Source organism: Hydra vulgaris, chromosome 10 (assembly GCF_038396675.1).
Source record: "Hydra vulgaris chromosome 10, alternate assembly HydraT2T_AEP".
NCBI lineage: Eukaryota > Metazoa > Cnidaria > Hydrozoa > Anthoathecata > Hydridae > Hydra > Hydra vulgaris.
The window spans coordinates 9,650,867-9,673,829 of NC_088929.1; the positions used below are offsets into that span (position 1 = coordinate 9,650,867).

At 25.6% G+C, this 22,963-nt stretch overlaps 2 protein-coding genes across 2 annotated transcripts in view; both read right to left on the bottom strand.

Annotated features, from left to right (window-relative positions):
- The window catches only part of LOC100204915 (uncharacterized), a 28,493-nt gene extending 7,054 nt beyond the window's left edge, over nucleotides 1-21,439 (bottom strand). The window contains exons 1-2 of the mRNA XM_065807214.1: nucleotides 21,097-21,439; nucleotides 20,940-20,996 (exon numbers count right to left, since the gene is read on the bottom strand). Of these exons, the coding sequence (XP_065663286.1) occupies nucleotides 20,940-20,996; nucleotides 21,097-21,264 (225 nt within the window). The 5' untranslated portion in view covers nucleotides 21,265-21,439. The remainder of the gene's footprint in view (nucleotides 1-20,939; nucleotides 20,997-21,096) is intronic.
- Nucleotides 21,440-22,405: 966 nt separating this feature from the next.
- LOC136086122 (zinc finger MYM-type protein 1-like) lies at nucleotides 22,406-22,894 on the bottom strand. Its single transcript, XM_065808393.1, has one exon. It carries the CDS (start codon nucleotides 22,892-22,894, stop codon nucleotides 22,406-22,408), a length of 489 nt encoding a protein of 162 aa, XP_065664465.1.
- Between the last annotated feature and the right edge of the window lie 69 nt (nucleotides 22,895-22,963).

The following is a 22,963-nucleotide window of genomic DNA, read 5'->3' on the forward strand; positions in this document are numbered from 1 at the left end:
AATATTAAAGAGATTTACATCGTAAAAGATTTTGAATATGTTATTTAAACAATTGCCAATATAAATAATAATCTAAAAAAACTTTCAAAAATAAAAAGTTTTTAGAACTTATTAAGTTAAAGTTCAATTAGTCAAGTTATTATGTAATGAAAACGTATTCCACGTAAAACGTAGATTCTCAGTGGGATACATGGAACATATGTAGGACAAAATTTCTATATGGTATTAAGAAATAATAACCGAAAACTAATGTTTTTTTATTCACACAATAGTACATAGTAATTACTATAGTAACGCACATAAAAAATTCAAAAGCTCAAAAGCTTTGTTCTTTACACTCGCAAATGCGAAAAAAATAAACTTTTAATTTTAAGATCCTTAACTCAAACTAAGCAGTATACGGATACACGCATACTGCGTCATAATTAGCAACCAGACAATCTCTAATGGACTTATTATAAAAGGACAAAAATAGACTTCGACAAAGCACTAATTGCAACAATTTTAATTACAACTATCAAAAATGAATTGTCTATAAAAAATGTTTGTCTTTCAAGACAATCATTTTAAAAACGGACACTAAATGAACAATCTCGATTTTTTAATGAGGTATAGAAGATCTATTTAATATATAATTTGGACTTATAACGAGTAATTAAATTTTCACTGCAGCATCGTTTCAAAAACTGAAAACGAGCACAAAATCAAAAATACAATTTTTCTAACAGAAGTTCATTTTTTAATTTTTTGTCCAGCGTGTGCTGTTGATTAAAAAGTTAATGTCTATTTAAAAACCTCAAAATGGACTATTTTGTGCTCAATTGAAGTTCATTAATTACTCAGTTCAGTTGTTTTTCGATTCTCAGTGAATGTGCGTGAAAATTTATTTTTAAAATGCCCTCTACAGTTTGGGATTACTTCAAAAAAGTTGAAGGTAAGTTTATCATTGAAAAAATTTTCCTTAGTCACTAAAATCTTTATCACCTTCAATAAAATTATTTTAAAAATATGTGATCAAGGAGTTGTCCTTTATAAAATGTGGATTAGTAAGTAGAAGATTCCAATAGGTGTTAAAATTTATTTAGGTTTGTGAATAAAACAACAGTGAAAAAGAAAAATGTTTTTTACTTTCATTTTATTGATGAATATGTACGCAAGTTTTAAACAATAATTAATCATGGGCAATGATTGTCATTTGGAGTTTTGATGTCATTTCAATATTTTTTTAATATTATAAATTTACTACATAACAATCTTCAAATAATACGGTAATGAAAGATTTCTGGTTTTATGAAATCAAGTAAATTTAGACAAAATCATAGACACCAAATAGACAAAAAATTATGCTTTGTAGACTTATGAAGTGAAAATTATTTTTTAACTGAGCAATCTTAGGATACCATCAAAAATTTGATAGACACAACAAGGACAAAAAATTAAACATTTGTTGTGTCCATTACAACATACAGAATTGTCTATGTCTGTGTTGTAAGTCTATCCATAGACTAGTCTGGTTACTAGTCATAACTGTGCTATTATGCTATGTATGTGTAACACGCATACATAGTATAATTCCTAAATAAATTTGGCAATCTTTATCATTAAATTTTGATAAATATATTCCTCTAATATACCCTTTGAGAAAAATTAAAGCTTAATGGATGAACGAAGAAGTAAAATGTTGAAGTAAAAAACTAAATCATTTCTGCGAAAGTAAAGACCTTTTAACTAATTAGCAAATAAAAAAACTTAAAAACTAAAAACACTACACTAGGAAACTTTTATTTAAGTTAGCTTTTTCCTTTGGTAATTTTTCCATAAAATGGCTACTTATTGTGCTTCATATGAATACACTAACAGACAAAAAAGGTAACATAAAAGAGATATTTAAATTCAAAAGTTAAAAACCATGTATAATTAAAAACCGTGTATATGAGAAAAAGTATCATTTTCTTTATTTTTATTCAATATACAATCTAGTTATACATAAATACTACTTTACCTTTTATATTAGTAAAGTTACAAAAATATTTTGTAAAAAGCGTTTACTAAAAAAATGTTCCAAACTGTTATAAAACTCAGGCGCTGAAGTAAAATTCTTGAGGACATAAAGATCTTTGTATTCGGCTGCGGAAATATAAATTTTTTTCTGATACAGTTTTGCAGGCTCAACAATACAAGTGAACGCCAAGGGTTGGGCAAAATATTGGTATTAAGAATAAGTCCATTCCACGAGTCTCTGTGGTTCATTACTCCAGGTTATCGCTTGAGAATATAACTTCTTTAAGAGGTCTCATTGGCACAGGACATTCAACTTTATACACAGATTTTAGAAACTGAGTCATATTTTCTGCCATATCTTTCTTTAACTCAATGACTTTGAAGGGATTAAGCTTTTTTTCTAGCAACCCAGAATATTTCATGCCAGTCTGATAGTGTGCTAGCATGTTTCTTGCAATTAACAAGACCTTTATCTTTATCAAATTCAAGATATGAATGACTTCTTTCAGCAAATAATATCTTGATTAAATTAAACCATTACCTCTGATAAACTAAGAAATCCAAAAAATGAATTATTGTGTACTTTTTATTTTGCCCCGCACATGAATAGCAAATTAATCCCAAAGGTCCGATATTTTAATCTTAGTAATTTATTACAAAATAAAAAAAATGTGGATATCAAAAAATAAAAAAGTTGATTTTCTTCTATAATAAAAGTCATTTGTAGTTAAGTTTGGCAGCTTCAAGTTTTTATTAAACTCAATTGTAATAGCTTAAAAATTTTTTTCGTTGATTGCTTTGAGTCGAGCTTCTCGTTTTCTTTTATAAAAGGTTTCTGCTTTTATTAGATGACTGTCTTTTTCTAGTTGGAGTTTTTTCTGTTTTTGGGTATCCAGACGAAGTATTAAAATCATTGCGAAAATTTTTCTGACCTGTATTCTGTTCCCTACTTCAATCGAGTAAGTCGGGCTTCTTACCAATTTAAAGTTTGAGAATAGGTTAAGGTTGTTTCAACCCTAAGGCCTCTAATCATTCGCTTTACCTTATAAAACTGTTCCGAGTTCCAGCTATCCTAAGGGAAACTTCGGAGGGAACCAGCTACTAGATGGTTCGATTAGTCTTTCGCCCCTATACTGGATCTGGATACAGGTCATTAAACATTATAATTATTTTCTCTATATTTAACTCTTCTGGCAAATAAATGCGTCAACTTTTTAACAATCAATAGTGAGATTTTCTTCCTCTGAAGGCAGAATTGTGATCTTGTATTCTTTTTACAATATTATTACTAAGTCTATAAGGTCTGTTATTGTGCTTCCCTATTTATTCTTTTGGTATTTACCTTGTGCAAAGAAAGGATGGTAAAATTTAACTAAAATAAATAAATAAACATATTAGACATTGAGGATAGAAACAGACGAAATAACTTACGGATTGATGGACTCATTGAAGGTGCAGATGAAAAAGATTGGGAAGACACTAAAAATAAAGTCAAAAAACTCTTTGCTGAAAAACTTGAAATTGCAAATGATATTAGAGTTGAACGTGCTCATCAAGTTGGTAATGGTGGTTCTGAACGAGTGCAAACGATTGTGCTAAAGTTGCATGACTTTGAAGATAAAACGATAATTATGGATAAAGAAAACAAACTAAAAGGTACTAATATATATATATATATATATATATATATATATATATATATATATATGTATGTAATGAGGGTTTTAGTAAAACAACTAGGAGAATTCGCAAAGAACTATTTGCGCAAGCAAAAACTCTTAGGCAAAATGGCTATTATGCAAAAGTTCAATATAATAAATTGATAGTTCATGATTTTAAGCAAAAAAATATTGATGTAGTTGAAATTTTGCCGACTATTTAAAAATAAGTAATATTAATATATGAGTTCTTTAATAAGCTCTTGTTTTATCTTTTATTTTTAATTTTTAAAAATGGCTGAAAATTTTTTTGCTAATGAAGATTTTAAAAATTTAAATTTTGATCCTTTTGAGGATTTTCTCAACTTTTCTGAAGATGATTTAAATATTATTAAAGAAACTGAAATGAATTTAACGAATACATCATATTTTGGTCCTAATAATTGTAAAATAAAAAAAGATATTAATTCTTTTTCTATATTACATTTAAGCATAAGAAGCATGAGTCAAAACTTTGAAAAATTTAAAGAATTTTTAAATATTATAAACTAAACGTTCGACGTCGTAGCTGTGTCAGAAACTTGACATGAAACAGATAGTCCGATTGAATCAAACTCTAATTATAGGTTGCCAAATTACAAAGTAATTAGCCAACCACGAGGAAATCATAAAAAAGGTGGAGGACTTAGATTTTACATACTTAAAAAATATATATTTAAGATAAAAAAAACCATTATGCTTAGTAAAAGAAAACTAAGAAAGTCTTTTATTGAAATAATTATTAACAAAAATAAAAATACTATAACTGGATGTGTTTACCGTCCACCATGTGAAGAAATTAAATTGTTTCAAAATTTTATTGAAAATTGTGTTTTGAAAATAAATAAAGAAAAAAAACAATTATGTATAACCGGTGATATAAATTTAAACGCTCTGAATTACCACAACTTTCCAAAAACTAAATCGTTTTTTGAAATGTTGTTTAGATACAATGTCTTGCCAGTAATCAATAATCCTACTCGAGTGAATAAAACCTCAAAAACAGCAATTGATAATATACTTATTAACAATTACTTAGAAACGTCATTTCAGTCAGGCATTTTTAAAACAGATATAAGCGATCATTTCTCGATCTATATTACGATTAAAAAAAAATTTATGGATACTCAGCCAAAGTTTACAAACTTTAAAAAACGTAACTTATCCATCAATAATACAAATAAACTATCGAATAAATTAAGTTTAGAAAATTGGAATGATGTCTATGATTGTCATAATACAAACGAAGTTTTTAGTATTTTTTTAGTTAAATTTTTAGCGATATTCGACGAAGCTTATGAAGAAATACAAATTAAAACAAAAGCACTTAATAACCCTTGGATGAATAAAACACTTTTAAAGTTATCTAAAAAAAAAAAAACTTTTGCGACAAATTCTTAAAAAGTAAAAGTACGGAGAATGAGAAAATATACAAATATTATAAGAGTTTTAATGAACATCTTCTTAAAAAAATAAAATAAAAAGTATTATAGTAAACAAATTAGAAATTCCAAGTTTGATGTTAAAAAAACATGGTCATTAACTAACGACATAATGGGCCGAAGTCAAATAAAAAGTTCGGTATTACCTCAAAGAATTAATATTAATAAATCAGATATATTTTGTCCTTATAAAATATTTAACGAGTTTAATAAATACTTTACAAATGTTGGGATTAGTCTCGCAAACAAAATTATACCAACTCCTACGTCATTTAAGACATATCTAAAAAAATCAACAAATGAAACAATGTATGATTGTAACTTTTCTTGAATTCGACGCAGCTTATTTTTCTTTAAAAAAAATAAATCTCAAGGATTTGGTGAAATTCCCAGTAATATCCTTATATCTAACAAAAAAAGCATTACAAAACCTTTGTTCCACATAGTCAACCTATCTTTAGATCAAGGAGTATTTACTGATATACTTAAGCTTGCAAGAGTATAACCAATTTATAAAAATGATGATCGCGCCGACGTATCAAACTATAGACCCATATCGGTTCTTTCTGTTTTCTCAAAAATCTTCGAACATGTAGTTTATAATTGAATATTTGATTATTTTACAAAAAATAATCTTTTTAATCTAAAACAATTCGGATTTAAAAAAAAACATTCACCAGAACATGCCATTATTGAATTAGTCGACCATATAACCACTGGTTTTGAAAATAATAAGTTTACTTTCGGAGTATTCTTAGATTTATCCAAGGCATTTGACACCGTTGATCACTTTGTTCTGTTAGAAAAACTAAAATGGTACGGGGTATGCAATAAACTATATCATTGGATAAAAAGTTATCTATCTAATAGAAAACAATACGTTTAAAACAAGAAATCCGGAATACTAAATTTTCTGTGCGGAGTGCCTCAAGGATCGACCCTAGGACCGCTCATATTTTTAATTCATGTTAATGATTTTAATAATGCATCCGTAAAACTAAATGCTATCATGTTTGCAGACGATACAAATCTATTTTTATCTAACTGCAATATTAATCAACTTTATGCTGACATGAACATTGAATTAGAAAAAGTACATGATTGTTTCAGGTCAAATAAACTTTCTCTTAACGTTGAAAAAACACAATATACCTTGTTTCATAAAAAAACACAAGAAGAAAACCTTCCTCTAAAACTGCCAAAACTTATTATAAATTATAAACAAATTAAAAAACAAGATACTTTAAAGTTTTTAGGAGTTATTGTGGATGATCATTTATTATGGCTCCCATATATAAAATATATACAGTCAAAAATTAGTAGAACCATTAGTATTATGTATCGAACTCGCCCATACATAAATTCACATAGTCCAAAGCTCATATACTTCAGCTTAATCAATTGTTACATTACTTATGCAAATATTACGTGGGCAAGTTGTCAACCAACAAAACTTAAAAAAATTCTTTCCTTACAAAAACATGCTTGTAGAAATATATACAACAAAAAAAGGGGGGACCACACTAAACTTCTTATGATGGATATGAAAACGATGAACATATATCAGATAAATATTTACCAACACCCAATCTTTATGTATAAATATACCAATAATCTAACTGCTGAAATCTTTATAAGTAAATTTAATAAAAATCTAAATGAGAAGTATTTCCTAAGAATAAGTCAAAGTAACACATCTAAATTACCTAAAAAAGTAAACAAATACACAGAATATAGTATAACTTATACAGGTCCCAAGCTATGGAACTCTTTTCTGAAAGGTAATTTAAATATGGCAAAATCTTTAAATTCATTTCAGTGTCAAACAAAAACTTACGTTTTAAGTCTTACGGATTAATTTTTATTTACAAAAAATTGTTTTTTAAGCATTATATCTGATTATTTAATTTTTTATATTTTTAAATATTAAATGTAATCTTTATATTTTATATCTTGAATATGATATCATATATTTAATTGGAAATTTGTATTTAAATATCTTCTTTTTATGACCTTTTGTGACTATTAGTATCTATTAGTAATATATCTTCTTCTTAACTATTTGTATCAAAATATATATATATATATATATATTTTAATATATTTATATATATATATATTTTTTTTTTTCAATAAAATTTTTTCACTTTTTCAATATTATATCTTCTTTTTTGACTAATTGAGGGTGTTTGTACTTTTAATTGATACATCTTCTTTTTTTCTCTATTTTTATTCTTAAATATTATATCTTCTTTTTTACTATTTCCTTTTTTTTTTTTCTCCTAAAATTTCTACTTGATTTATTAACCATATATTACTATTATTGTTATGATCTGTAGGGGCTCTATAAAACGATTAGGTTGGTATCTTGCCATGAGCCCCTGTCTGTTTATTATTTATACATTTGTAATTATATTTTATTTTTTGTGAAAGGGAATTGTAATTTATATAAACAGCAAAATAAAACAAAATTAAAAGAAAAAAAAATTAGTTTCCGTTGTTCTAAGGCCTACTGTTTTTTAGGTAAAAAAGGTTTCATTAATGTTAATAAAACAACGCAAATTGTTTTATTAACATTAATGAAACCTTTTTTACCTACGATTTCTATAATTACCTTCAATGACTGTGCTATGTCCTGTAGATAGTTTAATCCAAAATATTATGTTAAACCTAATTTAATAAAACACATTTAGGGTAGGTTCTACTATTTTGAACATATAAAAAACAGTGCACCAACCTGGAGTTGACCTGCTCCATTTTATTGTCTCTACTCTGCCTTTCTTGATACCAAAAATTGAAAGAAAAGCATTGAAGCACACTTGTACAAAATGATTTTTTACATTTAGCTGTTATTATTTTATTATTTCAGCTGTTATTATTTAATTTGATGTTTTTTTTCGTGGTCGGCATCTTGTGACATTGCACACTGTATAAGCCCAGCTAGAAAAGAATCTTGCAAATCTTAGGAAGACATTGTATTAAACTTAGCCACTAAACACGGCTTATCATTTTCTGTTGCAATTTCAAAATACTTTAATCTTGCGCATTTGCACTTTAGTCCAATTGTGTTTTTTAGCGTTGCATTTCATTGAATTCTTGAATCACGTGACGTAAAATATCGTATGATCTTAGTGACTTTGCTTTTAGTTTCAAGCTAAACAACGGACTCATTTTCCATTGGACAGGGTTTTTTCTGATGTTATTTTCTAGGTATATTACTATTTTTTTCACTTAAAAAGTAGTTTAGTATATACTATGTATGACTATACATAGAATAGCGGCAATAACTAAAAATATTATAAAATGTGACTCTTTCGTTTTTGCCCGTGTGGTCTTCATATATATATATATATATATATATATATATATATATATATATATATATATATATATATATATATATATATATATATATATATATATATATATATATATATATATATATATATATATATATATATATATATATATATATATATATATATATATATATATATATATATATATATATATATATATATATATATATATATATATATATTTAAACAACTTTAAAAAGTATTCTACACAATAGAGTGCTCAATGTTCTTAAAAGAACAGAGCAATTATATATTAGTAGAAAATCACTTAACAAAAATTTTTTCCATTTAACACTATGTTTCATCAACAAAGATTCATCAGAAAAAAAAAAAAAAAAAAAATTTTCTGATGAATCTTTGTTGATGAAACACAGTGTTAAATGGAAAAAATTTTTGTTAAGTGATTTTCTACTAATATATATATATATATATATATATATATATATATATATATATATATATATATATATATATATATATATATATATATATATATATATATATATATATATATATATATATATATATATATATATATATATATATATATATATTAGGGTGTCCCAAAAAAAAATTCGGGTTCTTAACACATCCTGGTTATATGCATAAAAATAAGCAATTTTACCAATTTTAAGGGTTTAAGGACCCTAAGAAGTGTTAGGTGTAAAAACTGAAAAATAGACACTTTTGGATTTTTATATGGTTTTTGACATAAATAATACATTTCCACCTCTTTCTCATTTATTTATTTTGAATTTATAAATAAGCAAGTATTGTTTTTTTTAAACTATTACTGAGATTATATATCTAAATATTAATACGCTAATGAATATTATTTGTGCGCATAGTTACGCATAGTTACGCCTATGTTCGTATTGTTACTTACGGTTCTGTATTCTGTAAAATACGCTATTTCTTAGTTTTTAAGTAGTTTCTAGACTTTTTTTATGCGCGGTTATATGTTCCATGCGGTCTTTTGAGTAAGGTCAACAAGCGAATTAGAGCTGATGTACAATTGAATCGATGTATACAAAAACGTTCTAAGTCATAAAAACTATTTTTTCGGGGAACGAGAAAAAACTTATTAAATCCAAAATTATTACTTTAATAAATTCAAAAAAAATAAATCTGGGTGCTATTTGACATCTTTAAATATTAGATTTGTTAAAAAATATATCAAAATTTGTGATATATATATGTGTTATACATAGTTAAAGTTGTCTGACTTAAAAATAGTTTTTATGAACGTTTTTGTATACACCGATTCAATTATTCTCAAGAAGAATTGATGTTGTTCATTGTTTAAAATAAAAACTTAAATAATTGTTTGTTTGTTGTTGGTTGTTTTTATTTTTCTAATTTTTATAGCCTGTTTTCATTTTTTAGAAGAAGCTAGATTATTTATAGATTAAGATTATTAGATTATTTATAGATTAAGATTATTTTTGTAGAAAGAATAATAAGAATAAAATTTTATTTATGTATTTAATATGAAAAGTTAAATAAAATAAGACTGTTGTTTGTGGTCATGTAAGTTTATATACATAAGTTTGCGTTCATTTCAATCTATTTTATATTTCTCTATATCTATATGTATATTTTATATTCTTAGGAATATAATATATAATAAGGAATAGAAAAATTAAAAAAATTTCTTCTGGAATTTGTCAAAAGAATGTTGTGTTATGCTTCATTTTAAGGTATCTGTATTTTTGTTTATTAGAAATTTTTGATTTTGTTCTTAAATGGTTTCATCTGTTTCATTCCAATGATGTGAATTGTAGTCTGCATTCTTTGTTACATTAAAAATAATTGATGCTAATAAACGTTGTTTTATAGTTGTTAAAGGTTTGCATATATGTTTATACTATGGTCAAAGTTAAAAAGTTTTTGATAAATACGTGTATGCGATGATATATGTTATATAGTTGTTTTATAAATGTGTTTATATAAATGTTTTTATAATAGTATGAAATGTATTTTATCTAATGTGTACATGATTGTTAAATGAGGTGTTTTTATATGTTATATAAAATTAAAAAAAAAATTGTGTTTTATAGTTAGTATAACTATAACACACAATAAATTTGAGATATAGATCTAGAGCAAGATTCGTCAAGCTTACCAGTCAAGCGGTGTTACTGCTTTAGGTCTAAGTGTAGTCTAGCCTTCAGTATAACTATTCTGAAAATACATAACATCTTTAATAATTTTTTGTGTAATGTTGTTACCTTTAATATAAATACGTTGACATAATTTCTTCAAGCAGAAACATAAATTAGTGACTTTTATCTAAAATAGCACAGCGAATATTATTATTATTAGTGCGCTTAGTTATACCTATTGTTCGATATTAGTTACAATTCTGTATTCTGCAAAATACACTATTTCTTAGTTTTTAAGTAGTTTCCAGACTTTTCTTTACCAAGTGTTTTCTTAAAGAAGTCATGACCTTTTATGGTACGAGTTAAAAATGTTTAAGTTGACATTAGGTAGATAATGTTTAGTAGCTTAAATTAATAGGTAATATAAAATCTTTTTAAAATTTTATTCAGTAATAGTTTATTGTAATCTTTTTTTAAATTGTACTTTTAAATTTAAAGCTTCGTGTTATAGATGGTAATATTGAAAATATAAGTTACTATAATTCTTAGATGGGGTCTATGGTTAAAAGATATTTATGGGTAGTTTCATGTTTTCACATGCTTTTAACAATTGGGATAAAAGCCATGACAACATTTTGTTATAAATAAAATTTATCTATAGTATTGTTAAAGCCTTTGCTCTTTGAAAAAAATGTTTCTGGCTTTTCAATAAGTGTATAATAATTTCTCTTGCATGAATGAATTGTGGTTTAGGATATAATTGTGTTATTATAGGTTTGTTTTTCTATATTTAATATAGCATTAATCATTTTCATACATTTTTATTTAAGTTTAATTGTTTATAATTTATTAAGGTTTAGATTATTAGAAAATTCATGTTTACAGAGTTGTTATTAATCATAATCGAGTTGTTGTACCAAGGAAATTGTAGAAGTTTATTTATAAAATGTACTATATATGTTATAAAGAAAATTTTGGATTTCATATGTTTTCACTAATAAATAGTTCAATATATATATATATATATATATATATATATATATATATATATATATATATATATATATATATATATATATATATATATATATATATATATATATATATATATATATATATATATATATATATATATATATATATTTAAATATATATATATATATTAATATATATATATTAATATATATATATTAATATATCCTTAGAGTTGCAGCAGCGTCATAGTTTGTGTGTTAGAAGGGGGGATTTACAAACCCGCGTTAATTACCTGTTTTGTACATAACGCATTTATAAGTTTTATTAGGCGTTTTGTTAAATGTTTTCTCCCAACACATGAACTATGACGCTGTCCGCGACTCCAAGGATATATGTATGTATATGTATGTATGTGTGTATATATATATATATATATATATATATATATATATATATATATATATATATATATATATATATATATATATATATATATATATATATATATATATATATATATATATATATATATATATATATACATATATATATATAAATATATATATTTTTTTTATTAGAAACACTTTACTGTTTCTAATAAAAAAGGATATTTGTTTGTTTCTAAATTTTTTTAATTAGAAACAAAATAAATTTTAACTTTTTTTTATAAGTCTTTGCTAATATGGTTGCAGGTTTTTCTTAACTTTAAGTAAATAAACTTTAGAAAAAGTAATACAGGTGTATTACTTTTGATGATGGCAAATTAATTTTATTTTGCATTTATTTGGTTTCTTTATTTTATAATTTTTTGAATAAGATTTTTTAGTTATTTATTTAGTTTTTTTATTTTATTGTTAACTTTAGAGTAGTAAAACAAAGAAATAATTAGTGTTGCTTTGATAAATATGTTTAATGATAATGATGACATTGAAATGGATAATAGGCTAGATGAAGTTATGTATTTACAAGATGATGTAAGTGCTATAACGCGTGTTGAAAATATTCGTAGACGAAATGATAGAAATAGACTTAGGCAAGATAAAATTATTCATTTACAAAATGAAAGAAATAGGCTTAATCAAGATAAAGTTAATCGTCGCCAAAATGAAAGAAATAGGCTAAATCGAGGTGAAGTTAATCATCGCCAAAATGTAAGAAGATCTGTTCGATAAGGACGAATGTATTCTATAGCAAGAAGTAATGCTATTTCAGATTATAGTTATTTAGCAGAAATGAATCAAATTTGTCAGCACTGTGGAGCTAAGAAATTTCCAGATGAAACACATTTTCTATGTTGCCATAATGATAAGGTAGCTTTACCTCCACTTTCACCATTTACACAAGTTTTACAGGATTTATTTACAGGGAATTATGTAGATCGTAATGCTAATGTTAATTTTTTTAAACATATTCGAAATTATAATGCCTGTCTTTCTTTCGCTTCTTTTAAAGCAAGTGTAGTTCAACCAATAAATCATGGGCCTCCATGTCTTAAAATATGTGGCAAGATTTATCATCGTGTAGGTAATCTTAGGCTTGATCAAGATATTCCATCAATATATTCTCAACTATATATATATAATCCACTTGCAGCAGTAAATTTTAGAATGCAACAACGTGGTAATGATCTTTGTTTACGTGATTTAATGTTTCAATTGCAAACTATAATTACTCAACAAAGTCCATTTGCTCTTGCATTTAAAAATATGGCTGAAGTAGAAAATGAAGAAATTCGTCAAGCAGCTATAGAAGGTCGCCAAGCTTCTGTTGTAAAAATGTCTTTACTTAAAGGGGGTGATAGGCGTCGCTATAATCTACCTTCACACGATGAAGTTGCAGTTGTACTTGTGGGTGAAGATGGTGCTCCCTCAACTTACAGGGAAGTTGTTATTTACCCAAGAGGTCATCCTTTAAAAATCAAGTATGTCAGCCAACTTAGATCCTATGATTTATCCTCTCTTTATCCCAAGAGATGATGCTGGTTGGCAAAATCAGTTAGTGCATAACCCTGAGCGTGCCACACTAGTTAGAAATCATGTTACATTATCTCAGTTCTACAATTATAGACTTTCCGTTCGGCAATTTTTCTGTTCATTATTTTATGGCAAGAAACTATTTCAGCAATATGCTGTAGATGCATACGTAAAAATTGAAGGCCAGCGTCTTGCTTTTATCAGAAATAATCAAAATAAACTGAGAAGCGAGCAGTATGATGCCTTACATGAACATGTTAACAACATTGCGAACGAACGTAATGTTAGACCAGGACGAGTAGTTATTTTGCCATCATCTTATGTAGGAAGTCCTAGAGCTCTAAAAGAAAATTTTGAAGATGCTATGGCAATTATTAAAAAGTATGGTAAACCAGATCTTTTTATTACTTTTACTTGCAACCCAAAATGGCGTAAAATAACAGAAAATTTATATCCAGGTCAGACTGCAAATGATAGACCTGATTTGGTCACTCGAGTATTTAAACTCAAGTTAAATAACCTCCTCAATGATATTTTCAAACATGGTGTATTAGGCAAAGTTGTAACGCATGTTCAGGTTATTGAGTTTCAAAAGCGTGGTTTGCCGCATGCCCACATTTTACTTCATTAAGCCAATAATGATAAACTTGAAACAGCACAGGATATCAATAATTTAATATGTGCAGAAATTCCAGATCCGGTTGTTAATCGTGAACTTTATGATATTATTAAAACTTGCATGATTCACGGCCCACGTGGGATACTGAATCCTAATTCTCCCTGCATAAAAGATGGAGCGTGCAGCAAAAATTATCCTAAAGAATTTAATGCCAACACAGTAGCCGTTTACAATGGTTATCCACAATATAGACGTTGTGATGATGGGTTGGTTATCAATATTAAAGGCAACAATGTAGATAACCGTTGGGTGGTACCTTACAATCCTTGGTTATCAAAGAAATATCAAGCCCACATTAATGTTGAAGCTTGCATGTTAATATTTTGTGTAATTTCATCCTACAAATATCTTAAGCTATTTGCTATTGCTTTGCGTAATTGTTGTGATATTATTGTTGTAATGTTTTGTGTTGATAGACAGCTTGGCTTACCTTCCCGTGGTGTCTATCGTTAAAGATGATTACAGGTAGTTTCTCTAACTGCTTTTAATTATTCACTAAAAGCCAATATAGCATTTGATATTACTATAGTACAATTGTTTATATCTCATTTTTTTTATCTTTAGTGTTATTAATATTTTTGCTCTTTGAATGAGATTAAACGATTTGGCTTTTCATTAAAGATAAAGATATTATTGGTTTCAAAAATGAACACCATAACCAAAGTGCTCACAAAATTAAGTAGTTTTTAAAAATCTTTCTATTTTGTTCTTTTTTTAATTTCTTTTTTTTTTTTTTTTTTTACTTTTTACTTATTTTTCTATAATTTCCTTCTAGCATGTAATCACGTAGTTTTTTTAATGTTTAATCGTCGTCCCTATCGATAATAAATATTTTTAATTATTTTAATATGGTTTTCTATACAATAGGCTATGCTTGACTTTTCGGTCCTGGAGATAGCGGCTATTATAACTCATTTGGGCAAGTGCCTTCAACGTTATTTGTTTTTTAAGAAAAATATGTTTTATATAGATTTTTTAAAATATTTTTGTTACATATTTAACTATTTATCATGTAAATAAATTTACTTTTTGTGTATGTTTGTAAAAAAATTTATAATAAAATGAACACAACTGTTCTATATGTGGTTTTAACACCTCTTTTATATATATATATATATATATATATATATATATATATATATATATATATATATATATATATATATATATATATATATATATATATATATATATATATATATATATATATATATATATATATATATATATGTATATATATATATATATATATATATATATATATATATATATATATATATATATATATATATTATAAATATAGCCTTTTCAGCTCATTAGGCCGTGTGAATAAAAAAAAGCAATTGCCTTTATTCAACGCTTTTAGACTAATTGCTCGCCTTTATGTGAAAATATTTATCGATTTTGCTCAAATTTGTATTAACGTAAAGCGTAACAATTACTTCAAAAATGTCGAATAAAAGCAATTGCTTTTTTTATCAATCTGACTTATACAAAAAATAAATAAAAAGTTTTAAATAAAACTAATAATTTTGACGCAAAGTAAAAACAAACGCAAGGCAAAATATATACCGGAAATTTTTCGCTAAATATTTTCTGCATTATTATAAATTAGGATTGGATGAATGCTGAAATAAATATATGTTAATATAAAGTAAATCGACATTTTCTTTACGGTATTTTTTTTTTTTTAAATTAATAAATAAGACTTGAATGATCATTTCATTGTATGGAATTCAAGTCATATTTTAACAAAACGATTTTGTGATTTGCGCATTTCATGTACGAACGTTGCGGAATAAATGGTTAACTGTATCTTTAATGATGCTTATAGTTTTGTTTAACAAGAAGCCAAGAAAAATTAAAGTAAGCACAACTAAAAAAGTATTAATGAATTTATATTTTATTAGAGAAAATAAATAAAAATTAAATTATTAATAATTTATTTACGAAAAACCCGTATTACGGGTTGCCTACTGTTAGTAATACATATGGTGGCTCATATAGAAAAAATACTGAATTTAAAAAAAAAATTCTAATTTTTTTTTAATATACCGTTTGATTCGAAATTTATAATTCTTTCAGAAAATATATACATTTTGCATAAAATACTTACTAATATTACCTTACTTAAACTTTTTTATTGGTCAGTTTCATTTTTTTGCTAATAATTTCTATTTATCGGAAAACTTTGGTCATGATTTTCATAGCTTTTTAATTTTATTCTTTTTTTGAACTTCAAAACATGATATCTCGAGATTAAGAAAAGCTTTTTGGCTGAAATTTTTAGAGTATGCTCCTTAATCATTAAGATTTCAGATGTACTAAAATGATCAACTAAGAATAGCTTTATCAATTTTTATAACACAACATCCGTTTTTTATTACGTAAAAATTTGTGATTTTTTTAAGTATTGTGTCCCGTTTTTGATATTTTAATTATATTTTTATTCTTTTAGTAGAAATGAATGAAAATAATGTAATGTAGCTATAATCAAAAGGTTTTTGAGTTTAAACCAAAATTAATCAAGAAACATGGTTTTGAATTTTTTCAAATTTGCGTTTTTTACCTCTTATTTTGTTGAAAGTTGCCTAAAATATAATTCATTTAAAGTTTTTTTAATGAAATTTGAGTTTCTTATATGATCAAAAATACAATAAAATATATATGAACCGTTGCAATTTATTCTATTAAGAAATTTTTCTATATGAGCCACTTTTATTAAATCAACATAACAGTAAACTTTATGCTTATTAGATATGTAAATAAATAGTAATATGGAAATAAAGAATAAACATCGCAGAAAAACCAGCAGTAAAAAAAGAAAATTTGAAAATATTGAAAAAAACCCTAGGAGACCATTGTATCTTTTGAACAGAACCATTTTAGAGCTTCCCAAATACCAGTTGCCTACAAATGGAGACATTTTAAGAAGATATTGCCATATTATTTTATCAAAGCAATTAAGGCATAAGTCAACAAAATCAAATATTAGTTACTCCATGGTATCCTTTAAAATGTTAACTCCCTGGTGCAAAATGTGAGACAGGTATTAAAGATTGTCTTGTCAAAGAAGTTGTAAATATCTGGTGCAGAGCGGGTTTTAAAAAAGACTTCTCGATGAAAAGTTGGACCATTAGAGATAAGATTATAAAGCTCAACAAAAAATGGAGAAAGCAAATAGATCTTAAAAAGTAAGTTATTTTTAATATTTTTAAAATAAATTGTTTTCTGTCAACCTCTTTTAAAGTTGTAAATATGTAAACTGTCTTTTTTTTCACATTAAATTGAACTTTACTTCAAAAGAAAATCTTTAGATTGTTGAAACCTGTTATAAAAAATCTTTAAATCAATTTTTTGACATGCAAAATATTGCAATGAATACCTGATGCCATTAAAGAGGACATTAAATTCCTAACCCAATAAAAGTCAACTAGAAAAATGTATATAACTGAGGATGTTGACATGATTTACCAAAAGAGAATTAAACGTAGGAATGAGTTAGACAAAAAACTTGAATTATTTATAGAGGATAAAAATTTATTTGAAAATCACACTGTTTCTGAACCTGATACAGAACTAATAAATTTTGAGTCAAATTCATCTAATGATTTATTTTTCGATGTATCTAGTGAAAAAGATAAAAATTTCTCTGTGCCGTTAACAAGAAGAAAAAAAAAAGGATCTAATGATCTGCACCTGTCAATATCAGGGGACGTATTAATAAAAGCGAAAAGTGAAACTGCTACAAAATTTCATCTTCGTGTTAGGGGTCATAAAATAATTCTTTCCTCAATTCTAAAGCATCCAGGGCAAACTTTGGAAGATATTGTTAATTTATTATATCACTTGCAGATCCAGGTGTAACTAATAAAGAGAAACTCCTAATGAAACTGAAACTTATAAATTAGTTTTTATTTTGAAATATTTTTTGGACATCCTAATAAATATATATATATATATATATATATATATATATATATATATATATATATATATATATATATATATATATATATATATATATATATATATATATATATATATATATATTTATATATATATATTTATATTTGCGCATGTGTATATATGCTTATATTGTACGCATCTGTACATTAATGCTGTAAGTGTATGCACATATATAAATATATGCTTATATTTATATATGTGAGTGTTTTTCTTATATTAATTATGCTAATATTGGAGTTTTTTAATGTAACCGAAATTGAAAAAAAAAAAAAATTCATCACTCTACTTTACCATGATATCACAATACAATTTGTAAATACTGTCGCTTTGAAATAATGCTTTAAAAACTACTAGTACTACTCATACTAGGTTTCTAAAGAAGATACTAAATAAAAACAAACTAAAAACTTAAAGTTATCAAAACTATAGTTTTTAATCTTAAAATCATTGATAAGAATCTTGTTCAATATCAAGTTCTTAGCATATGATGTCAAAATATTAAGAAATCAATATATCATAAAACATGGGTGCCAGCAATATTTTTTGAAGTTTCAGATATTTCACTTTCAGACATAGTACAAACTTCAAACTTAAGTTTGTTTATGCCTATGTCAAATGAAGATGCTTTGCAAAAAATCTTCGCGATGGAAGCCTGGAAAAAAAAATACCCTAAAATGTTTGCCTCCCCCTTTATAAGCGAGAGTACCGTGAGTTATAATATTTTCAACTTTATTAGCTTATACTAAATTTAAATTCATGGACAGGTTTTAAAAATTATTTTTTGCAAAGCACCCTCATTTAACTAAAGCAAGCACATAATTAAGTTTGGAGTTAGAGTAGAATTGTAGAGTATCATGCATATCATGTTGACGTAATTTAGAGCAAATGCCTGAGCAAAATATACTTCTGTGTATGCTGTTGCATTAACTTCTTACCAAGACATTAATGCTGTTTGTCATGACCAATATTGTTTGTTTACAAAAGAAACAAAGCGACTATGACACGAAGTATGCAACACCAAAATATTTTATTGGGCAAAATATACTCTTAAAAAATATTGAATGAAATAAGAGGGAAAGTGGGACTTTCTCATGACTAGGTTCGTTTGAAATATTTAATCACACCTAGGTACAGTTTTTTCTTTTAGCAATTTTGCTTTTTCTGAAAGATTCTGAGTGTTAACGTGTATGTGTTTAAAATGATTCTGTGAAGCACATAATATCAAAACCTTGTTTATGTCTTTTATCAAGATATTTGGATGATGGTTTAGAAAAGTATCTGACCAAAAATGGTATTGCCACAGATTGTATATGATCTACAGGTGCAGAGATCCTTGGTACTCCAAATTTTATAGGAAATAATACATACTTTTTACAAATAATTCTAACTAGCGATAATTTATTACAATAACCTTTTGTATATATCAAAAATGCGGAGTCCCAAAGGATTCCGGCCTTATGTCTATATTTGTCACTGATCTCTGTTTTACAGAATCTCTAAACACTTTGGTTGATTTGTAATTTTCTATAAGAAAAAAATTCACAAAATTTAATGACTTGGAACTTATTCTTTTTAAGGCTGAAATCCCGAAGTCTTTGCCGCCATTATACTTCAGGACTCCGGGTTCTAAAACTGATTTTTCCTCTAACCTAAAAGTCTTAATTTTTTAACCAATAGTAGTTTATAAGCTTTTTTATATTTTTAGAGTTCCTTAAAAAATAGGTAGAAGTAATTTTTTTCTGACTTTCAAATTCGGAGTCTTTTTTGGGACTCCACATTCCTGCATACTATGTGCTAATAGTATTGCCATAATATGTTTATTATTAAGTCGCTTCATCTGATATAAAAATTGGCATAAATTGGTATTGGTATGCACTCTCTATATTTTTGTTTACTACATTACACATTTATATTTCTTTAGGTATTACCTAAATTTTTGCACTGTTTATAAGTTTTATTACTACTTTTATGTATGTTGTATTGATATAATTATACAGCAAAAAATATAATCAACACTAAAACTTAAAGATGATCATTAGGTCATTAGGAATTACTTGTTTAGAAAATTAGGAAATACTTGTTTGGGCAAAAAACTGAAAATTAAAAAACAATGTTGATAATGTTGATTCATGAAGAAAATGCAATATAATTTTAGTTGACATCTTTATATTTATAAGTTAGTTTTAAAAGACATTCCTTTGTTTATGAGTTAGTTTTAGTATATATCCTTTTGTTTATTGATTAGCAAAAGTAGACATCCCTTTGTTTATTGGTTAGTTTTAGTATATATTTCTTTGTTAATTGGTTAGTATAAGTAGACATCCCTTTGCTTATTAATTAAATAGACTTATTTTTATTGTTTTGTTTAAAAAGTTATGTAAACCGTTAGAGTAGTTTATTTTTCTTTTATGTCTGTATAGTTTTGTAATAAAACTATATTTTAAAAATAAATAACAAACATATATATATATAATATATATATATATATATATATATATATATATATATATATATATATATATATATATATATATATATATATATATATATATATATATATATATATAGAGAGAGAGAGAGAGAGAGAGAGAGAGAGAGAGAGAGAGAGAGAGAGAGAGAGATTTATAAATAACTCTAAACGTATAATTAGTATTAAAGAAATAGAAAGAAAATAGAACAAAAAAATTATCAAAATCTAGTTTTTTAAAAGTAATTAAGAGTAAAGAGAATAATAGTTACCAGAAACATATTTCGTGTGCCAACGGTCAAAAAGCCCAAGAATACATTTAACAGCAGCTAAATGATACAATAATTAACTATAATTTACAGCTGAAGCGTTTTTAATAAATATGCATTCTAATATTAGAAAAGAAGCTACGACAAACTGCTATTTTACCAGTAAACCGCACCAAATTCCAGCAGATGCATCAACAACTGCAGCTTCATATGTGGCTAGATTAATAAACCCAGCAATAATTGTTGGTATAGCTGAAAATGCGGCAAAAACGGCCAAAATACAAATGGCAGCAGTTAAATTTTTATGCACATACACTTTTTCAAGCATTTTGAAAAGCTTAAAAAATATATTTTTTTTAACGTATATCCATTAAATGTCTGAAAAAATAAAAATAAGAATATATATAAATATTTTCATCAATAAAAATGCTTCGTTTTAATAATTCTGGCTTTGTAAAAAACACTCAGCTTAAACTTCTTCGCAGATAATATACAACTAAAACAATTGGTATATTGTGTTGATAAAATACTTAGGCGAAGAGACAAGCGATTGTCTTTTATATCACTTCTTTGTATTTTTAATCTTTGTTTTATGAACATTTACCGATAAAATAAAAAACATTAGTCATCTTTGAGAATTTAAAAGTTACATCTTAATTAAGTGACGTTTTTGATAAAGTTTGTTCCTACCTGAAAAAAGCAATAACAACAACGCTTATTATTTGAATAATAAACAATTATATGATTATGCACTCAATAATATTTCAATGATAATTAATAATTACAAATAAATAATATAAAAATAAGAAAGAAAAACAATCATTTGAAGTAAAAGTAGTTAGTTAAAGATATAAGTTTTCATGATTATCTTTAGTTCGTACTTTATTTCATTTTAGATTATTTCAATTTAGTTTTAATTAATGTTACTATATATTTTTTTTACTTAATGTTACTATATTATTTATGTTTAATATTTATACGGAATAAAAGAATATCTATTGAACATAAATAAATAGAGTAACATTAATCTGATTTTATATATATATATATATATATATATATATATATATATATATATATATATATATATATATATATATATATATATATATATATATATATATATATATATATATATATTTATATAAATATATATATATATATATATATATATATATATATATATATATATATATATATATATATATATATATATATATATATATATATATATATATATATATATATATATATATATATATATATATATATATATATACTATCAGGGCCGTACCGAGCCAATTTTGCGCTTCGGGCAAGAAAAGAAAATTGCGCCCCCTCTTCCCCTCCCTTCCCCGTCCCCCTCCTTAAAAAAAAAGAAGAAAATTAAACGAAAAAAATGATTTATTGATTACAAAATTTATCACATCAAGTTATAAGTAAAATTTATCAATAAGGTTGCACAAACTTTAGTTCAATGCCACTTTTCTGGCTTTTCTTGAGGCAAATTCACTAATGACATCATCAAAATCAATGTTGTTTGCCACTTCATTTTCAATTGAAATCATAGCCAAACTAGACAAACGTTCTTGGCCAATTGTTGACCTCATATAATGTTTTATGAGCTTTAGTTTACTGAAACTTCTCTCACACGTAGCAACTGTGACTGGTATGGTGAGGAAGATGCGAATAGCAATTGTTGTGTTGGGATAAGCATCGGTCAAAGAATATTTATAAATGAGCTGCAAAATGTCGATCGGGCTAGATTTTTCAAAGTTGTCCATCATTGCGGCAGCTTGATATTTAAAGCTTGCCATTTCTAACTGGAAATCGGAAGAATCTAAATCTGCCTTGTCAATTTGAGATAAATTTGCAGCTTTTTTCTTGAGTTCATCCACTGAACTTTTAGAGAGTGAATGCGCACTGAGGTAGCCAAAATCAGAGGATACAGCAAACATCAGCCTCAAACCGCCACTCTATTTGTGTAATAATGCTGTCAAACACAAGGTTGCACTGAGATCCGAATT

Excerpts from the sequence above, each read along its gene's own strand:
- LOC136086122 (XM_065808393.1), bottom strand. The coding sequence starts at position 22,894 with ATGTTTGCTGTATCCTCTGATTTTGGCTACCTCAGTGCGCATTCACTC.